This window comes from Phragmites australis, chromosome 18 (assembly GCF_958298935.1).
Source record: "Phragmites australis chromosome 18, lpPhrAust1.1, whole genome shotgun sequence".
Classification (NCBI taxonomy): domain Eukaryota; kingdom Viridiplantae; phylum Streptophyta; class Magnoliopsida; order Poales; family Poaceae; genus Phragmites; species Phragmites australis.
Window position 1 is genome coordinate 937555 of NC_084938.1, and position 22038 is coordinate 959592.

General features: G+C 43.3%; 2 protein-coding genes and 1 pseudogene across 2 annotated transcripts; 2 read left to right on the forward strand and 1 right to left on the reverse strand.

Annotated features, from left to right (window-relative positions):
• On the reverse strand, positions 1 to 3897 carry LOC133899782 (uncharacterized). The gene is made up of 9 exons (XM_062340846.1): positions 3371 to 3897; positions 3146 to 3290; positions 2441 to 2609; positions 2099 to 2354; positions 1213 to 1301; positions 908 to 1090; positions 741 to 826; positions 578 to 662; positions 1 to 494 (listed from the first exon to the last, which is right to left on the reverse strand). The coding sequence occupies exons 1-9, from the start codon at positions 3585 to 3587 to the stop codon at positions 360 to 362; spliced, it is 1365 nt and encodes a 454-aa protein (XP_062196830.1). The 5' UTR covers positions 3588 to 3897; the 3' UTR covers positions 1 to 359.
• Positions 3898 to 8065: 4168 nt separating this feature from the next.
• On the forward strand, positions 8066 to 8785 carry LOC133899527 (uncharacterized). Its single transcript, XM_062340517.1, has one exon. It carries the CDS (start codon positions 8129 to 8131, stop codon positions 8504 to 8506), a length of 378 nt encoding a protein of 125 aa, XP_062196501.1. The 5' UTR covers positions 8066 to 8128; the 3' UTR covers positions 8507 to 8785.
• A 4999-nt stretch (positions 8786 to 13784) lies between these two features.
• On the forward strand, positions 13785 to 15645 carry LOC133898244 (beta-carotene isomerase D27, chloroplastic-like; annotated as a pseudogene).
• The last annotated feature ends 6393 nt before the right edge of the window (positions 15646 to 22038 follow it).

The following is a 22038-nucleotide window of genomic DNA, read 5'->3' on the forward strand; positions in this document are numbered from 1 at the left end:
TCCAAGCATCGTGTTACTTATGGGCAAAAAATGATGAACAATTTTGTATTTACAAGGCATAAAAATATATTGTCGAACAAAAAAAATTACATCATCAGGCACGGTATATTGATTTTTTTTTTTTTTTTTTTTTGCCCTCCTTACATGTCTACAGAATGTGTCAGCCCTCAGCTGAACAATTTCTTTGAACACAGAACCTTGTTCTGCACCTATCTTCTGATACGCTGCACAAGTGATCGCTGTCAATGGTGTAACATGAGTTTCCAGATGAGGGGAGTCGACCAAAATGTGTAATACTAGCATGCTACAAAAGTACACTGAAGTTGGATGTGCTGTGTAGTCCTAGATGCCTCAAACTCCTACAAACTACGCGCATTCTGGCGAGTGTGCTTTCTCCACCGCCTTAACATATGAATGCAACCCCCAGCTCCTAACAAACCACAGGATGCAAGACCCAGAATAGTTGAATTTGCAATGTTTCGATGGTAGGCACCCTGCAGGGGAAACAAATGTTCTCAGCATTGTGTAAAAATATGGACACAACAAGTTCACAGACAAGGGAACTTCAGATGGCTACCTGCAATACAATAACGAAGATAACAGCATTTGCCAGTGACAGCGAAAAGCTCATCATGCCCCCACGCAGTTCATTTGGCAGGTACCTACAGCAGTGTCAGCTATGTAAACAGAAAACACTAAACAGTAACTTAAACATGATTTTATTTGCAACACTAACTTACATTGCTCTCAATCTGGCTAGTGAAGGTAAAATAAAGCCTACACATGCATGGAAGATGCAGAACAAAATCACCAATGTTCTAATCTCCTGTGGAAACAACAGCACCTCTTAATAGACTTGGACACCAATTTTCAACTGCATGTTGCGTTAGAGATATGTGTGACATACCTGGTAATCATAAGCCACAATAGACAAAGCGAGCCCAGCAGTAACGTAAGCTATTGTCAGGCTGTCCTCATTCAAGAAAGGAGCTGTGGCTCCATAAAACCACGGAAAACCAGCGCTTCCAAGCATTCTTGAGGCCAGAAAAGAGGGGTAAATTAGTGATAGTTGAGCATCCCTTCCGTCAGCCTGTGACAATCAACAAATCTATGAGCACAATAGCATGACTCCAGTCTTCAGTTTCTGAAAACCTAATCATACAGAAATCAGACAGAAAACTAGCAGGAAAAAAATTCAGTACAGACTAATACCACTATGATTGGTGCCCAGACAAACCAAAATGCTGAGACAGCAAAATGGATACTTGCTTGAGCTAAGACCAGGATCAGTACTCTTTTGTCTGAAACACACAGTTATTCCGGTCAGAAATTAAAATGAAACATGTAAGCACTAAAAAGCTTGACTAGATGAATGAGAGCCTGCAACAGAAGTAACAATGGCGATTCACTAGTTCATATTTGTGAGAAACACATCCGTTTATGCAATTTTTTCACATTAGAAACAGCTTTTTATGTTTAACTATCACAGCTACTAATACTATAAATTTAGTTTTAGAAATCCACAAATACGTATTAGACTATTAGCATGCTAACGCAGCCATGGATATTTATTTATTATTTACAAATATATTTTCTCATGGCTCAAATATCCGTAGTCAATATTCACAAAAATAATGTCATTCTTTTCAGAAGGCTACAGAACTGCACATACTAAGACCCCATTTGGCACAACTCCAGATCCAATATTTCTTGGAGCTGATCAAACCTAGCTCCAAGAAATCCTGGATCTGGAGCTATGAGTGGATTGAGGATATTTAATTGAGACATCTGGTATTTATTTTGGACTAAAATAAAAGTTTAAACAACTTTATTTTATCATACAAACTCTAGATCCAGCATGGATCTCGGAGCTGAAACTGTGCCAAACATGCCCTAAAGGTTGAAAACGTTAAGGCTACAACAGTCTACAGAAGGTCAAACAGTTTCAAACACGATGCTATCAAATATTGACCATTTTATATTTCTCAGTCTCATCATCTAGATATTCATGGCATTATTTACTGCATGTATATAGAGCTTCGTTAACAGAAATAGGAAACAAAGCAGTGCGGAGCAAGCAAGATGACTCACCACTCACCTCTGATCGCATGAGCAAAAAATGATTTTTGGTAGCTCCCAATGGCAGATGCATGCTGAGTGGTTCTTGATGCATTTCTGATGTACAGAATCCCTACTATTGATAGTGAGGCTGCAAATGCATAGGGAAGCAAGAATCCGCTGTCGTTATCATTAACCAGTAAGTTTGTGATTCCTTGACTTCCAACAAGGGACACTGATTCGAAGAATGTCATCAGCCAGAAGGTATCAAACAGTAAATCTTGCTTCTGGTCTTGCTGAAAAGTCAGGATAAAGCAGTTAACAATTCAGGCAACGTAAAAGAACACAGTAATAGCACCTAAAGTATTTCAAAAACACAAACCTTCTCATGCTCTACCACAATCCACGTCTCAAAACAGAAGGAGAACATTGAAGAGGCAAGAGCCAGAACGAAATTGTTGATCCATGCACAACGAAGCGCACTGAAACTCTTCATGGCACCCACTACAAGCTGAAGTACCCAGTAACATATGCAAGCCCTTCGTGGTCCTCTATGAACATTAGTGCATAAATTGTTATAGCTACTATAGGAAGGATAAAAACATATACAATTGTATCACATAATAGTAACTGCTGCAAAGAAGGATTAAGTGCAGCTGACGGAACAAAAATCTACACAGTACACACACAAACAGCATGAAAAAAACTCAAACTATTACCAAGGTGTAGATTATCATCTGCAATTCCTACTTGCCTTCTGTCATCCAAACTTCATCATAAAACCAGTCTTCAGATTTTTATGGTGTACAATTAGATAAACAGTATCAGATCACCATAGTTGTCAGAGAGACTCGAAGGCCATATGTTAATTAGAATCGATGTGGAGCAAAGTAGGTGATGAAAGGTTGTGTAAAGGTTTAAGAATAGGAAATTTACGCCAGTGCTGGATTCAAAAGAAGAAGGTGCAGGTATTGGTTATCAATAACTCTCCATCACAAAATGACGTTGCTAAGCCTAGTACAATAAAGGACCATGAACCTATCTCCAGACACAACTGCACAGAAGCATTCTTCTACAAAAAACTCACATTTTGTCGGAGATGACGCCAGAGATGCCACCGAGGAAAAGCGCAGCCGCTGCCGCCGCGGCAAGGCGCGCGGCCATCTGCTCCCTGCCGAGCCCACACCGCGCGAACTCATCCTCCCCGAACACGGCCAGGATCCCCTCCACCACTACACAATAGCAACCAGCACCACCATTAGGCCCCGCACGCTGGCTCAACAAAGTCTGGAGATCGAAGGGCGCTACTCACCGGACGCGAGGGAGAAGAGAACGAGGAAGGCGCGTCGGAAGCGGAGGAAGGGCGCGGTGCCCACGTCGAACGGGGAAGAGGACCCCACGGTGGCGTGCGTCGCGTTCCTCGCGGAGAAGTAGGGGAGGAGGAGGACCGCGGCGAGGGATGCTGCGGAGAGGAGCGGGTACGCGAGGGGGGTGAGCGCCCACTCATCCCGCTCAATCACCACCCCCATCGGCGGGCTCGGCCTCCGCGGGATCCGTGGCTGGGTCGGTGGAGACGGAGGTGTCGCCGGCGAGATCGACGGGGACGGGGAGAGGAAATCGGTTTGGGCCGAGACCGACGAGAAATCGAGACATTTGGGCCAAGATAGCTGATGGAGTAGATGGGCTGAAATTTAAACCAGAAAAATGGGCTAAGCGCCTCTTTGGATACAGCGGATTACGATCCATAGAATTTAAATTTGAATAATTTTGTCACGGTTTTGGATACGACAGTGAGTCTGGGGTCAGCAGGAATCAAGAGGCAGAGAGATTTGGGGAACAACACAGGAGAATTAAGATGGGAGCTTTAGAGTTCTGTTCGTCCTCCCTCGTTCAGGTTACATCGTCCTTGATTAGATACCGAATCGACGAATAGACCATCCAGATACCCGACCGTGACTCACTCGAAGTACATGGTCTGGGCCAACTCAACACCTTAGATTATCCCAAGGAAGTCCCTTCGCAGATGAGTCATTCCTTTTAATAGTTTCTCTTTACGGTTTCCGTCACGAAAAGATTCTCAAGACTATTTCCACAGAATTCTCTCCTATTTCTCTTCACGAATCCCTTTGAAAAGAAGCTACTGAAGATTAGAGAAAATAAAGAGAATGAGAACGAGAAAGAAATCAGAAAGAAAATAAAATAAAGAGAATATAGTTAAGGATGGTCTTACAATCCAGGCTTGCTTTCATTCCCGCGCTAATGCACCTTCACTCTTCTGTTCCCGCGCTAGCGCTTATCGCCTTTGACACCAGACGCCGACGCAATCGCTTCTGTTGCTAACACCCAAGCGACTGAATTAAGGGATATGCTAACACCCAGGCCACTAAATTTAGCCTTTGTTTGGGTCGACAAACCATAGCCTTCCGATGTCCATCGAACCGTCTATAACGTACCTGCTACTTCTTATCGTTTTCCACCCGACACCGCATCGCTTCTTCTTTCGCCCACTTCCTATCGTCTCCGGCAATGTCCCCACCATAGCAGCATGTGGACGAAGCGAACGAAGGAGGGGAGCATCGAGTGCAATTAAGAGAGATCAGGCGATTGCAGCATAGGAAATGTGATAAATTAATGACAACTAGCAAGGTGGCTTACACATTTGCACGGCTAGCAAGGAAGAGATTGGGGGTGACGGGGCCAGCGGTTGGGAAGGGTAAGGAGCGGTTATTGTACCTAGGTTTTCTCGATTCGAGTGATTCTGATAGTTTTTTTTGTTTTTTATTTTTATTAGGTGGGAGTGGGGGAAATATGGGAAAGAGTAGGATGTTAAGGATAAGACACAGGAGGGTGCGGGAACTACTGTGTATTTTTTAAGTAGTTGAGATAGAAAAGAGATATAACAGAGATATTAGAATCAGGCTCAAGTAAACTTGGCAGATCGCAATATACCAACTGCAACTTAACAAATTTAGCCACAATCAGAGCGAAAACTCCTTCCTGTAGCACAACTAACCATCACAATAACAAAAAAGAGTAAATATTTCGTAACATCGATCATAAAAAGGAACATTACTGGCCTCATCTGCTAACATCTGATTTCTGAAGGTTCCTTAAAAACTTAGCCATATGCACCTGCGTTGCTGGTAGCTCCCCTCTATTTGAGAAATCCATTCTGTATAGGGCTATGGCACTGCCTACAATCATCAGAGCGAACATCCATACGTAGAAAGCCTCAAACAGGCCTCCTGATGAACAGCTAGTCAAGATTACATGTGAGGTACTGAGAAATTATGTACTCATAGACTCATAGTTGAGACTCGTGATAATAAATTCAAGCATGATAGCAGAGCTATGTTATGCATTAGGCAATCATGAATTATTGGGATAGTCCCATATTGTCATCAACAGGCTAGGAGGAATCTGCCACGAGAATTTCCTAACCCTGTTTGATATCTACTCAGTCAAATTCTGCATGCAACATGATTGTAAGGCTAAGTGATGTTCATCTTAGCAGCGCTTCATTTGGAAAACTTTTGCAAGCTTCCATAATGTCATGCTTTCTTCAAACTTGCAAGCAGCGATGAATACATAGGGCTGAAAGCAACTGATTAGAACACCCAGTTTATTCACTGCAAAGTTATGTTGCAGCTAAAACAGGTCGCTAAGGGCATTAACATGCCATCATGAACTCCAGTAAATCTGAGTTAGTTACGACCAAATTTTTTGTACTTGGTAAAGCGTTACAGACCAGTTTAAATATCGGGGTCAGAAAAAGGGTGGTCATTTACTACCATTAGAACTGAGGATACATTTGTGTGCTCTCGTGGAGATAACAACTTGTGCACTTGACCATCTTGAATGGCCTGACCATATAGAGATTACATATATATGCCAAGTCATGAGCATGATGCATATTAAATTAATTCTTTGGATAGTCTAGATTACAAAGATGGGGAATAATCTATACATGCACGTAATATCCATGATTAGAGAGTGTCATAGGCTTATTGCAGCTGTATTGAGCAAGTTTCCTTAGGAACATCCCCCCCCCCCCCCCCCAATGCTTATAGGTATTCTAGGCTTGTTGCAACTGTCAAAAGGGAACTTCCGGTAAGAACGCTCACCTAAAGTTCCAAGATGGAATTATAATCTCATTTTTGGGTACAAATGAATTTGCTTCTGCATGTAAATGATTGTTGCTCAGCCATTGATGTACTAAACTGACTGTTGCTAAAAAAAACTGAATTTAACAGTATCAGTGTCAATTTTCCTTTTCAATGAAGCATGAGGAGTAAAGTTGCATCTATGAATTCTTTTAAAAGACTCATATTTGAATCGTAAACTAACCCAATTCTAGTTTGAGTAGAACTAAATGGATGACACATATTTATCCTTTCTATAAGCATAACATAAATCTGTTAGCAACATATATTCCTAAATTTTGAAACTGATACTGGATGACCACACAATAGCAAATTTACCATCCACGACAACAAATCGATTACCTATGGACTTGTTAACGCTAGACGACCAGTACCTAATCAATATTAGTATCAAGGGCTAGCCATAACATCATGCCTACAGACTGAAATTGCAATTCGGTGGCATGGTATTGGTACTGGCCATGGTAGAGGTAACATGTCGAATACCTGATGGGCATCTCCATCCTTCAGCACTTGCGTGGCCACGAGGAGACAGACACCATGAAGAGGTTTAGGAAGTGGAAGGTGCCACGCGGAGAAGACGACGCCAGAGAGAGGGGGGAGCCAGCGTTCAAGCTGTCCGTACGCTGACTCCGCGCGCGGTCGGGCTCGCCCAGGCGCCGGCATGAGTATCTGCGCCGTGCAGCCCCTCGCACGCTCCGGATCGCCGTGGCTCCGTGCCACCAAGCGCGACAGTTGCTGCGCCTGACGACAAACCAAGCGCTTGGTCCGGTTCGCCGACGTGTCGTTCCGCCACGCTCGCGAGCTGTTGCACCCGGCGGTCCCTCACGCAACTGTTCTCGTGGAGCACGCGCCTCATCCGGCCGACCGATCCGTCGTCGCAAGGAGCGGCGATGGCTTGTACCCACAAGGCGACGGGGGGCTTCCCTGCTTCACGCCGCTCACCCCGGCGCAAATCTAGCCTCCGCATCGCCGCCGAATCCCGCCTCGCGCCCAACACCAGGCGTTGGGGTGTGGAGAGGTTCGCGGTGGGGGCGGCGCTGTGAGAGACGATGCGCCGTGAGGAACGATCGGAGGGCGGCTCGAGAGGGGGACGGAGGAGTAAGTCAGTGGTATTTGTGTAATTAAATAATATTTAATTACAGGGGTTAGACGTGAGGAGGGTATGATATATGAGGGTGCAACAACTACTATATTATTTTTAAGTCTTAGAGATTAACTATAGTTTTAAAAATATTTTATTTGAAAATATTAAAATCATATGAATAGATTTGTCAAGAAAAAAATATTTCATAATATAAAAAATTCAATGGATTTTATAAACATATTTAGTGATTAAAGTTATGTATTAGAGTCCGTAACTTATTAAAATCATATGTATTTATAACCGAAAGGAGTATATTGTAAATATACATTGCTAGCTAGTGTATCAAACATAATCACCTTTGCTTGCCACTGGTACCGCACAGAACAAAAGCGAAAAAAGCAAACTTGACCATCAGGAAGAAACGCGACGGCATGACCATCAAGATTTAGTATACAAGTTCAAAACGTGACAAACCATCTCAACGCATGCAGGGACCGATCGATATATGTCATATATTTCTCCTAGTTTTTGTAGTGCTTTAATAAATTCCATGTTGATATACACAGAGACGTGCGTAGTAGAATAAAATGGTGAACACCTACACTGAGTACTGCAAGCCCCAGGTGATTAATCGGCTGCTTAATTTCAATTATTCCATCTGATCAACGGAACGTTTAGCATACGAAGACGTGGACGTGTCCGACGGCTTACCACCATTGACCACCTTTCCTCAGTTCTCCCGCGCACCTTCGCGGATCCATCGTCATCTCTCTCTCAATATTAGTAAGAGTTGGAGGGACCATGTGGTGACATCCTTCCGATGCAGATGCACCCAGCCAGCTGCAACTCCAAGGCGCCGGCGCCGGCGCCACAGCCGGTCAAGGATGGCGCATCGTCGTCGGCGCTGGACCTCCAAAAAGGAAACCCGGCCGGCCGCGAGGTGGTCCTCGCCGCAGCCGTCGTCGACGTGTGCCTTTTCGGGGCCGCCATGGCCGGCGCGGCGTTGCTGACGTGGTGGGCGCTGGCGTTCCACCCCTCCTACTCCCAGCTGTGGATGGTGCCTGTCGGCCTCGTGCTCGCCTGCACCCCGCCCGTCGTCTGCCTCGCGCTCCACTTCTCCGACTCGCGTGTGCCGGGTAAAGGCGGTGCTGGTGCGCCGCCGCCGCCGCTGTTGTCCGCCGTGGTCGTCGAAAAGTAGTGCGTCGTACGTGTTCATCGATCATGCATGCATGTGTAATATATTTATATTCGTTAGTTTTTTTGGGGGGAGGGGGGGCTCACTTCATCATACTGCATCTCGATCTATCGAATTTTTGACAATAAACATGTACGGATGATGGAAATCCAGCTGGTGTACGTGTACGGACGTAGGGAGAAAATGCAAGTGAGAATGTATGTAACTAAGAAAAGTACTGCTGTTTTTCAGGCGCTTGTAATTTCCCTTATGTTTCAATCAAATAATTATTGTTGGTTGGTAGATGTTTTGTTAAGATGCGTGCTTGAGCCTTATCATATGTAGCTAATGGGCCGCTAGGAGTGTTGAGATGTCTGCAAGCTTTTTAACATGAAAGTGGGTGAAATCAACAGAGATTTAGCAGCTGGCCGATATATAGTAGATGCTTAAGAAAATGAAGGAGACGTTGGTGAATACTCGTGGATTTATCGCTTTCTATAAAAGCAGACGAAAACTTTTGTTTTAAAAAAACATGCATGGATTTAGCTAGCTAGCTAGCATTGTGCGCATTTCCCTCGCCGTTAGCTAGCCAGCTTAATTTGGAAGAATCGCTCAGAAATTAGCTAGGTATTTGATTTTTAGCTGATGGAAAAAATAATGTCCCAGCCTCGACATGATCATTATATATATCGACGCACACAGCTAGCCTTGAGAACTTTATCTAAAAAAAGCTAGCCTTGAGAAAGAATTTGATACTGCTCTACATCCAGTTGGTGAAGATGATGTTATATTCCGTGACGCAGCGCAATACCTTCAATTCACCGTGGAATATATGTTGAAGAAGTGATCGTTGAAGCTTCCAAATTAAAGTTGGTTCTTTCCTGCCAGACCTTTGGACTGCATGTTCAGAAATTGAAAAGGAGGCGAGCAGAGGTCGACGCACCGTGCGATGGAGTCGCTCGTGAGAAATTAACGTTGACACCTGGGAAAGAGCTGAGATTGGCAGCTACTACTATAGCTAGCTAATGGCCCAGTTGCAACTTGCAGTACGTGAGACCGACCTGTTAACTTGCACTGTCCATATCGAGCGTTACTAGCTAGGACCGGCTCAGGCAAAAACAAAGCAGATATACGTGTCTGTATACATGTATACTCCAGCTGAACTGCGAGCATAGCTTGTGCACGTAGTTGCATTTGCGTTTGCGTTTAGTTAATATCCTGCTGGCAGGTCACATTATTCACTCTCACAGCTGCTTCACATGACATGATCACATCACATACATGCGTCTGCTCCCGGAACTGGGAGGAGAGGACCTTGTGAGACCATCTCTAATCATAATATCTTCATTTCGTTTCCTTTTCGATTTTTTTTCTCGTTCTTATTTTCTTAATTTTTTCTCGTCTTCAACAATTTATCTCTGAGTAATCGTGAAAGAAAAAGAAAGAGAATCTCGTTCTGAAGAGAATAACTTTAAAAAAATTTTCGTGATAAAAATTGTAAAAAAAAATCGTTAAAACGCTGAAAGAAAAAAAATTCCTTCATAACGAGATTTTTGTTTTCAAAAGAAAATCATTGGGAGTAGTCTGACGTGCTGGGAGATGAACACGGAGAAGAGGGAGGCTCATGTGGGCATGGAATCCCCCGTGCCGGTCTCATCTGGACCAGAACAAACTAGTCTTAGCAGACCGCCGCCACAGCTGCGTGTTGTGTTCCGATCCAGCCGGGAACTATATGTCTAATCTCTGTGTTGTGGTTGACTGAATTGATTTGAATTGAGTTATTATGTCACGATATGGATTATTATTATTGGCTCTGAAAAGGACCGGTCCGATCACTGACAATATAATTAATAACGAAAATGCTATATATACGATCCGGCCGTCCGACCACATTTCGACTCCGTGTTACTACAGTATTTCGTGCTACAGTACACAATCGAAACGATCGTCCCACAGCCGGGTGTACTTATAGCAGTTCTCAATTAATAATGGCCGGGTAAGTACGTATACTAGACAGATCTAGAATTGAGAGAGAATTCAGCAAAACAAACTCAAACTCAAAGAAAATATATATATACGGTAAATCTATGCTATGTCTAGTCACTGACAATATAATTAATATAAATAATAACGAAAACGCTATACATACATCCGACCATCTGACCACATTCCGATTCCGTGTTGCTACAATGTTCCGGTCGCACAGCCGGATCGTACTTATAGCAGTTCTCAATTAATAATGGCCGGATCTAGAATCGATAGAGAATTCAGCAAGACAAACTCGAACTCAAACAAAGTGCATATTTGGTACTTTCAAAGTATATGCTATTATATACGTATCTCATAACATAGAAAGTATCTTATGTAATAATAATATGTATTTAGAGTATGTGAGTATATAAGATCATTTAAGTGGTATGTATATTATTTTAGTAGTTTGTATATAATTTTTTGAGTATATTACATTTTATGTACAAATATGAATGTATTATCAAAATTTATTAAAATTGATGAACTTCTTTTTAATTTTTTTATGTAGTTCACATTGGAGTATCTTAGAATGAGTATATAAGTATACTCAAAGTGAAAAATGAGTATATCTAATTTATTTATGTGGTATATCATAGTAGCGAGTATGTACTCTCGGGAGTACAGACTAGTTTTCCTATAGGAATTGGATATACTCCTTACTATAATATACCTCCATAAATGACTTAGATATACTTCTTTATCACTATAAACATACTTATATACTCATTCTAAGATACTCCAATGTGAACTATATAAAAAAATTAAAAAGAAGTCTATCAATTTTAATAGATTTAATAATACATTTATATTTGTACATAAAATGTAATATACTAAAAAATATGTACAAACCACTAAAAGAGTATACACACCACTTGGATGATCTTATATACTCATATACTCCATGTTCATACCATTTATCATATGAGATACTCCATATATTATAAGATACGTAAGTGGGAGTACATACTCTCGGAAATACCAAATATACTTCATATATATATATATGTCGTGAATCAGGAACCGGGGGTCCCCGAATCCAAAGGCCAGGCCAGCAATCCACCACGTGACACCATTCCGCGGGGTCTCCTCCGCAAGGTAAAAAAGATTTAAGTCCCAGGAGAGGGCGCTCGGGGCCACAGTCAGTGGTCCCCGAGTACCCAAGTTCCCCGATGATCTGCGAAGTCTAAGTGCCGGGAAGAAAGTGCTCGGGAAGGTGTACGGTGACCCCCGAGCACCCGAGTCCCTCGACGACCAGGAAAGCTAAGTACCGGGAGAAGTGTGCCCGGGGTCGCGAGCGGTGGCCCCCTGGGCACCCAAGTACCTTGAGGACCCAGTGAAGGAAGTTCCGGGAGAGAGTGCTCGGGGTTGCGTGCAGCGGCCCCCAAGCACTCGGTCCCCCGAAGGTCCGTGCAAGTGTGACCGGGAGAGAGTGCTCGGGGAGGTGAACAGTGATCCCCGAGCACTCGGTTCCCCGACGACTCAGAACGCCCCCTGACAGTGGCCCCCCGCAGGGGCCCACTGATGAGGTGTCAGCCAGTCAAAGGCCCGAAGCGGCATTTAAGAGCGCGCGTGGCCTGTCACCTCCAACTGCTCCCGCCACGCTCGGTGTCAGTTTCTGCCACATTCTGGCAGAAGGGCGTGGGGTCATTAAATGCACGGGTCCCATCCCGTGCCATCCGGCCCGTCTCGGGATAACGTCGTGAGAGCCGAGGCATTCCGTCTGTCGCACTGCTGTGGCAGGAGAACAAGACAGGACAGGCACGCCGGGCCGCTCTGCAGCTGCCCGGTGGGCCCTCTCCACGGCGCCCGTTGTCAGTGCATTTATGGTGATGGACGACCGGGTGGGGGGCGCCTTTTCCACCCCCGGTCACTTCGCACAGAGGCCATAATGATGCCCTTTACATTTATGGTGCCTTGAGACTCGTACCCTCCCGTTCGGGGCATGCTACTACCGGCGGGTATTTAAAGCAGCCGGCAGCACGGACAAAGACAAGCTCTCAGGCTAAGAATATCAGAACAATCTTAGAAAGGTTGGAAGATCCCAGAGGAAGCAAGTAGAGAAGGGAAAAGAAGATCGAGAGTACCAAGAGCCAACTGATACACACAGACCGAAGAACAAGGCGCCCCTGGCTCTAGGGTAGACAAACGTTCTTGTAACTAGCAACATCCTTAAGAGATATTCTCAGAGCATTTATAGTATCCATACAGGAGTAGGGTGTTACGCCTCCGTGCGGCCCGAACCTGTCTAAACGCCAGTGCATTTACTTCGTTCCGCACTAGATCATTCCACCCCCGCCGGCCATTGCATTTATACCCATTTATTTCTCCGGCGAACATATTCAGGATCATCCCCCCGACCGAATCTCTAAAAAGGGGTCCCTCAAGATTCCTGCGACAGGAGTTAACCATCCGACAATATATATATATATATATATATATATATATATATATATATATATATATATTGTAAATCTATTCTACGTCTAGTCATACTATAGTTTATTATTGTGCATATACTTTGTTACAACTAAAAAAACTATCAGTTACAATCTATTAGGTAGAATAGTTATAACCGCGCGTCTACAAGTACGTAATTATAATATGAGAAGTTAACGAGTTACAATTAATATATATATATATAAAAGGACTAGAGTTACGTTTTAGATTGTACTACGATTACAATCGTGTTTCTTAAGTTGTGTTATACATCATTAGACAAGGAATTCGTTAGAAGTTACATTCATCCATAACGCAATTACAACTCAATTTTTTTATTTACGTCTAGTTGTAACTCCATATCTTGTGAATTGTAACTCTACTATTTTTTGAATTGTAGCTAGGAGTGGTACAACAGTAATTAGAGTTAAGCCTATCCATATAATATATATACAATATATATACATATATAAAAAAATCTATATAACCCTTAAATTATTAACTAGTGTATACTTAAAACGCTAAATAAAATCAGGTATTATGGATCCTAAATTTTGTAACCAAAAACGAATCTATCGCACAAGAGCTCTTCTTAAGTCCATTCATCCCAGTTGGCCCCACATGAGCCCAACAGATAATATAATAGCCTACGGAAACTTTTCAGTTGGGCCCTGGTCAGCCCACGGGCCTGGCGTTACTGCACACGCACAGACACCAACGCCAGTCCGTTCATCTCTGGTCTGTTGTGGCCGTCGCGCGCTGATTTGTTGTGGCCGTCGTGCCGCCTGGAGAGTCTCTCGTCGGGGCCACATCCGAAACACACCAGACACCACCGGCCAGCGCCGCCACCGTGTCGCCCTCGCAGCCTCACAACGCGCGCACCAGAGCCAACAATGCAATGCAGGAACCACGCGATCGATGCAGCCCAGCCAGTACACCACGTCGAACCGCCAGCAGGATACGCTCGATCGACCGCATCGTCACTGCCCATGGAGCTCTGCTTCGCCGCACGTTCCGCGACGCCGGCGGTGGCGGCCGGTAGGGCGCCAAGGCCGAGGCGCCGTAGTATCGGCGTCGTGCGGTGCGCGGCGACGGCGCCCGCGCCGATGGGGGAGAAGACGGAGTACCGCGACGGGCCGCTGGAGCGGGCGTTCATGGGTCTGTTCGCGCGCAAGATGGACAAGTTCACCAGCGGCGGCAAGAAGAAGCAAGAGAAGAAGACGGTGTGGGATTGGGACTACGAGAGCTTCGCGCGTGATGGTGGGCCGGACGCGCGAGCAGCAGCAGGAGGCCGTGCGCGAGGTGCTGCTCTCCATGCTGCCCCCCGGCGCGCCCGAGCAGTTCCGGAAGCTCTTCCCGCCCACGCGCTGGGCGTGCGAGTTCAACGCCGCGCTCACCGTCCCCTTCTTCCACTGGCTCGTCGGCCCGTCAGAGGTGATCGAGGTGGAGGTCAATGGCGTGAAGCAGAAGAGCGGGGTGCTCATCAAGAAATGCAGGTGTCCATGTCTTACTGCTAGCTGCTACTGCTACTACATTTTCTATCCCATTTAGATGTCAGCCAGCCTAAGATGGAATGCACAAATGAAACGAGCAGGTACTTGGAGAACAGCGGGTGCGTCGGCATGTGCGTGAACATGTGTAAGATTCCGACGCAGGACTTCTTCACCAATGAGTTTGGGCTTCCCCTCACCATGAATCCGAGTAAGCTCCCTTGGGCTTTGATGCTCCTCGTTCAGTTTCACAGAAAAAAGGGTTCTCTGCTAGTTTTGTAACCAGAGCAGTTGCAGTTTAGCAGTTACCAGTAACTTGAAAGGTACCTAAAATAGCTTAGCTTCTTGTGAATCTCGCCAGTTCTTCCCCCCTGGAAAACGTTAATTTTAGCAGTCTTCACTACCTGAAAATGCGGAAAACTTGTGTAACTGAAGTTGCACTACAATAGCTCAACCTCAATATCAGTTCCTGTTATTCAGGCGAATCATTTGGTCTTTATCCTTCTGAAATTATAGCTGATCATGTATCATGCACACTGACCTACCATAGCTCTGCAGATTTTGAAGACATGAGCTGCGAAATGATATATGGTCAGGTACCACCTCCCTTGGAAGACGATCCAGTGTCAAAGCAGCCCTGCTATCCCAACCTCTGTGAGTGTGCCATCATCTCGGCTAAAATGAAGCACTGCACTTGCAGCAGCCACGTTTGCGGCTAACTGGTTTCTATGTCGTTTGCTTTTTTGCAGGCTCCATGTCGACGCCCTCTGCCCCAGTCTGTCCCAAACTTCAAGCATAGACGAGGAGCTCTTTGCCTTGTTGAGTTCACGTCTATCACGCATTCAGTTTCGTCTCTGAACTTCGATCAAACGACAGTTGCAGCTTCATAGTACATAGTAGGTAAGAATCGGCGGCTCTATTGCGCCTTGTTCTTGCTGCGCTTGACTCTAACTCTCTCTGTTACGTTTACTTGCAGAAAGTTGAACCAATTGGTGTATGGAAACGGATGCATCAAATAGTGAAGAGTAATCTTTCTAGGAAACGTCCTGGTTGCCTTGAGAGAATTTGCAAACGAACAATGGATTGTTGCAGCAGTAACATTTCTATACAGAATGTACATAATGTAGCATGTATTCACAGAAGTTGTTTCTGAACCAATACAGGGTACCACTTTATATATGTAAAGATCCACGGTCTCAGCAGTTACCTGCTCAGCACCGGCTCGCCAGCATCGCTCGTCGAGCAGCCTACTCAAAATGAGATGCCGAATCGACGGACTAAACTAAAGCACTGGAGCTTGTTTACGATGTCTAAGCTAAAACAGAAACTAGCATCGACGATTTTTTGATGAAACTGGAGGGGATTATCCCCTACAGGTTCATTGCGAATTCATGCTTGAATTTGACATTGCAGCCGTGAACTGTTGGTGTAATATTTTTGAAGATCTAGTCATTTCTTACTGTCCAAATGATCCAAGATAGTAATATTATGATTTCCATGAAAAAAGGGACAGCTAATGCATCCTTGAAAGATGATAGGATCTCCAATGGCCTCAAATGAGGAACTTGCAATCCGACAATAGCCCAGCACCGTCTTGCAAAGTTGCAGAAGAGGAACAGATGCTCTAAGGTTTCTTCCTCTTGCCAGATGCATAAATCACAAGTGTAGGATTCCAAGTACATATTCTTCCTGCGTAGTAGCCCTCTTGTGTTAACCCTATTCTTGAGCACTAACCAGAAAAACACTTTGTGTTTCAATTTGCATGACGATTTCCACATGCATCTATAGCATGGGTGTACTGGTGTATGTCCTATGATATATTTATATGCTTTGGCAGAAGAGAAAGAGTGATTACCTCAAATATACCCCCATATGTCATGATTGTCACTGAAGTTGATATGCTGAAGGTCATTGTTAGAGTACACGAAAGTATCACTAAGATCGTAAAGCCAAATATAAAATCAACGACATTAAAACATGGTGTTTTGTAATGAGGTTCGACCATCTTACCTATATACTTAGAGTATGACTACAGATGTTTCTCTCCATATTCATCTATTTGTCGTGTCACAGTTATATAGGTGATGCCTAATATTTATAGATCTAGGAATACAAGTCCGACTATAATTCTATCTCTAACCACATAGTTTAAACTCAAATTTATCTCTAACTAATGATGTACATATATTTGACACATATACCAACAGTCATCATACAGCGTTTGTAGCTGTAGGAATGCTTGCTCAGACAATGGTAATTGAAACAGTTGTTGAGGGTGATTGACATTGACAACCTGCTGCAGTGTATCAATTTCTTGGTTGTGTACGGGTATAATTCTGGATATTTTGACCCAGGTATCATGCCTTTCAAGAGATCTTGGCCAATCTTGGCCATTGACAATCCCTTGTATGTATCAATAATCTTCACTATATCCCTTCCACCAAAAGCAGCCCTTCTTCCTTGTCCCTGGCAGTTGACAATTAGCATAGTGATTTTGCCACACCAAATGTACCCATGGTAATCTTCTTTGTTGAATAATTTATGCAGATTCTTGAGGAGTAAGCACACATTTTGCACTCTTAGCTTCAACACACCTAGTCCTCCTTACTTTTTTGGCCTACAAAATCATCTTTCAGCAGCTAAAAAGGGTTTCTTGGTATTGATATCTGATCTCCGTCGCCAGCCAGAGATAGTGTTTTCTATATTTATCTATTTGTTTAATGATTGTTTGTGGCAGTTTGGGCGTGCACATGTAGTAAGGTCATGTTTGTTTGGATTTTTGTTGGCTTCTGTTTCTCATAAACAGGTTGCTTTTGCTGGCTTCTGGTTGTAGTTTCTGAGAAGCAAAAATAGTTTTCACTACTATAGAAGCTACAGAAGGCAGAAACATTTTTTACTAGCTTCTACCAGCAGCAACCTTCTGAAGAAGCAACAGCTTGTAGAAACCTAAATAAACAGAACCTAAATTGGCAAGTAAGAGATGATTGACTTTACCATTTGCAATTTTCCTGCCTGAGTAAGGAACATAGATGATGCCACCAGTCTTCTCTCACACCTCGGCACTAGAGGCAGGAAGTCAATCACTTTCGGCTTGGTAAGACCCTGCTGTGGGAGCCCCAAATAAGCACTGGCAACTTGCAAATTTGAGAGTTAAATGTTCTTGCTAGTAACTCTCTTTTCTTTTATCACTGACGTTAATTGGCACCCTACTTGACTTGCTATTATTAGCCTTGAGCCCAATCGAGTCTGCAAATGTGTTAACTGTTGAGCAGAGTTTTTAGAAAAAAAAGTTGTTTGGAACAGGCTTCCATGATCACAAGTGTATCTTCTGCATGTTGCACTACAGGGAAGTCAAATCCTGCACCCATAGGTATTGGCAAATTGAGGAGGCCTTGATCTTTTGCTTTGTTGATCACCGATCGTAGAAGGTCTGCTGTTAGGACAAATAAAAGAGATGAAAGGGGATCACCTTGCCATATCCCTCTCCTACAATCGAAAACCTTTCCAGGTACTCTATTGAGTAATGCAGATGAGGTTCCTGAGCCTAAGATGCTTGCTATTCAACCACTCGTCAGTTGTCATCAAATCCTCACTAGAGTCAGTCGAACTAGATGATTTCTCAAACCATGGTATGTATGGCGGTTTGCCTTTTCTATCTGATGACTCCGAAGAGACTGCATGGTGGTTTGCCTGACGACGTGACAGATACTGATCCTCTAGTTAGGGATGAAAACTGAACGGGAAAATCCCGTTCCGTTTCGGTGTCGTATCCTTTTTTTCACTCCGTTTTCGTTTTTTCCCGTTCCTGTCTATCCTGTTTTCGTTTTTGTCCGGCTGAAAAAATATGAAAGTGAAAATGGTAGGGGGTTTTTTCGATCGTTTCCGTCCGTTTTCACCCCTACGCTCACTTATGTCTTTAGTTGAGACTTATCACTTATGTTTATTATATGCTCGAGTATCGAGTTAAGGTTTATATGGTTCTTTTTTAGAGAGGTACAAAACATGACGTACATAACCCACTTATATCACACTCACACCTAACGCACGCACACACGTGCATGTCCTAAGCATACACGTTACAGATATATTCTTGCTAAACGGGCACGTGTGTGCATACCCCTAACTACTAAGAAAAAACCCCCGATTAGACTCGTGGGTCGATCCTAGGGATCGAACCCACGACTGACCGTCCCTGTCAGTCTGCCACTGGGAGCGAACCAACCGAGCTACTGCTCGGTCCTAAGACATATATTGTTGTATCTTCGTATCTTGTATTGTTTGAGTTAAATATTGATAAAAAATGATATGTCATGTGAATCGAAAAATCATATGACATTTTTTTTACTTTAATGCGACTTGTTGATTGGATTGGTTTATTAAACTTATTAATTCAGTGTTATCTGAAGATAATATTAAACTTATACATATTGACATGTCTGGATGGTTCTGTAGGTCGATGTTTCCATTTTGTGTTTTCGAATCCCGACCGATACCGGCATTTTTCCGATCGGATTGGTTCGTTTTCGACCCTCCGATTATGTCCGATTGTTTTTGTTTTTTTTTCGTTCCCACCTATCCTGTTTTCTTTTCCGTCTGGCAGAGAATATATGAAAGTGAAAACGGTTAGAGAGTTTTCCCAACCGTTCCCGTCCGTTTTCATCTCTACCTCTAGTAGTGACTAGTGAGGAAGTGAAAAAGTGGCAAGAAGCTTTCAGCACTTGGCTGCCCAGCAATTGCATTTTGTGGTGCGCCTTCACAGGAAGAAAGAAAAACAGCTTAGATAAATAATAGATAGTTTTCATATCCGTATACTTCATAGTTTTTTATAATTCTTGAGATATATCTTTATCTTTGAGAAAAAAATTCTGAAAGAAAGAAAATCACTACCAAAACGTCCCATAACCAGGAAGATTCATTTCCAAAATTAGAAAAAAGTTCAGAAGATGCACGACACCCTATATATATACGGAGCCAAGAGACCTTACGAAAGAGGTGCCAAAAACAAATCATCATAGAGCATTACGAGCAACATAAGCCAATGGAAGCCAATAAGGAAGTAACCGACTAAATTTAGATATAGGCTAGCCACACCCATTTGTAACAAACTCAGATTAATATAAGATAAATATGACGTAGAGTTATTATCATCAGAGAGGTCCAAATCTATATAAAAACTCATATGTGTTTTTCTTGTGATACGTCTACTAAAAGCATCTTCTAATTCTTCAACAAATTCCGATAAGCTCCCTAACCTACTGGAAAGAAACCAAGACCGAAAACTCGTTTAAAAGTTTCCTTGTATTCTCGAAAAGGTTCACAATCATACACAAGACATTGCAGTAGAAATATGAACATTTCATTTAACAAAAATTTTAAATCTTTTACAGATAAGCTAAGGAAAAGATGATTACACGTCCTAAAAAAATCTACTCGACGAAGAGAAAGGAGAGTCTTCGACCAACAAAGCTTCACCGACTCAGCAAAAGAAAGGAGTGACTCCCTTGTCTCTCTCCAAACACTGGTGCCAACGGAGGAAATCAAGTCGTCGATGTTTCGGCCCCATGCCGACTCGCCGGTGTCGTCGCTCGATCATTGACATCTTCGAGGACAGGACATAGGGTTTGGAAGAAGCATTGGCTCTCCACCCTCATTATCGGTGTCGCTGCTCTGGCTACTCCCTCCAGCTATCCTCGCCGGAAAAACATGAGGACGGAGAGGATGAAGGGGCGGGCATCTTGCCATCTTTATTGGAGACGCTGCTAGACGCCACTCTCTTCTCCGTCTCACCCGTCGCTTCTTCCTCCTCTATTTTTGCCTCCAAAAAGTCTTAGTTCATCTCATCTTGAACCTGAGGTGCTAATGGCTTATCGTCTTTAACAGGGACACGTGAGGCGCCACCCTCTCTTCAGCCTCCTTATTGGAGGAGACGATGATGAAGTAAGGGGTGTGTACTCAAGGGAGGATAGGGAATAATCATGAGATGAAGGAGTATATTAAGGCGAAGGAGGATGTTTCATGATCAAATTTGATGCAGCTAAGCTCTAGCACCCAGGGGTTTATATAGGCCAACGAGTTGTGAAACACAATGCTTAATCTCCAAAACATTAATTCTAGACGTAGCTACATTATGAGTCACGGGTGTCCAAGCGATGCTCGGTTATCAAGGCTACGCCTTTTTAGCTGATTGACGTGGATAAATAGATGGACTTTAGTGCAGTTGTTTACCCGCTGGGGTTTCCAATGCGTTGAAGCAGTCGAAAGGATGGAGCAACAATCTCTTCACATTCATGACAAAGAATCCTTTTCGTCACCACGTAAACTTTCTGCTGCCACAGTTCAACTTCCGAGCCTAACCAGCGACAACTCTTATCCCCCCTATACTTGGCAAGGATGGGATGACTTTTTTTGGGGCAATTAGAAAACCTGCCCAGATGGGACAAAGAATCCAGTACTTTTTTAGAACTCGGAGGCGTTCGGAATCCCAAGTAGGTGATCATAGAACCTAGGAAATTCGGTTAGATGTTTCATCCTACTTGAAAAATTCGAGTCTACTCGATAACAAGATCGGATAAAAAGCTTATCTTTACTGGTTATATACTTGAGCTGTCAAAGTTTTATTTCACGTACTAACGGGGGCTTGGCGATAAATAATATATAGTTACCACATCCGGATACCCTAAGGTTTCTTATAATTCTCAGGGTATATCTTTATTTCTAGAAAGGAGATCTCTGAAAGAAAGGAAATCACCCGTAGAGTATTTATCTCCAAAAATAAGAAAGTGAAGTCTATATGACGCACGACACTCCATATGTATATACAGAGCCAAGGGGCCTATGAAGGGGAGCCAAAAAACCAAGTCATCATAGAGCATTATGAGCGAGACAGGCCAACCGAAGTTAAGAAGAAATCGTTGATTATGCTTAGATCCATATAAACTAGCTATACTCGCTTGTAACAGATTCATATTAATACAAGATAAATAGAGCGTAAAGTTATTATCTTTATAGAAAGTCAAACCCATCTTTAAAAACATATGTATTACCTTATAATTCATATACTCAAAATAACCTCTAATTCTTTTACAATTCGTTAGATATACGATTTACCGATCGTCGACGCTGCTAAAGTGCTGATATACTGCCAGTGCGGCCACATAAGCTTAGGCCATCTCTAACAGTGCCGGAAAAAGCAAGCCGTAATACTGTGCTGACACTTTGCCGCCTCCTCCCGTCCGCTATAAAGCTCCAGCGGGATCGGTTTCGACCTCCATAGTGATGCGGATGGGAGCTGGATCGGAGTGAGAGGCGGCATTTTTGGCAAAAAAAAAGAATCTATATTATTATTCATAGAGTATGTACGTAGATTCGAGAGAGGAAGTAGAGTAATTGAAGGTAGAAAAAAATAGTTATAAAAAATAAAAAAGTAAAAAATATTATAATAATATTAATAAATATTATAGAAGATAAAATTTTAAAATATCTACTAAAGACTAACTTAGACGTGCGGCCATGCAAGCTTACAATTTCTCCCCGCAACGAGTAGACTAGTACAGTACGGTTCTAGGATTCTCTGCTTTGTATGGTCAAGGCCTGTGTGTG

Coding starts and splice junctions, on each gene's coding strand:
- LOC133899782 (XM_062340846.1), bottom strand. CDS start 3,587: ATGGGGGTGGTGATTGAGCGGGATGAGTGGGCGCTCACCCCCCTCGCG. Junction 2,610..3,145: donor GGCGTCATCTCCGACAAAAT/GTGAGTTTTTTG, acceptor TAATGTTCATAG/AGGACCACGAAGGGCTTGCA. Junction 495..577: donor TCTTCGTTATTGTATTGCAG/GTAGCCATCTGA, acceptor TTTCCCCTGCAG/GGTGCCTACCATCGAAACAT.
- LOC133899527 (XM_062340517.1), top strand. CDS start 8,129: ATGCAGATGCACCCAGCCAGCTGCAACTCCAAGGCGCCGGCGCCGGCG.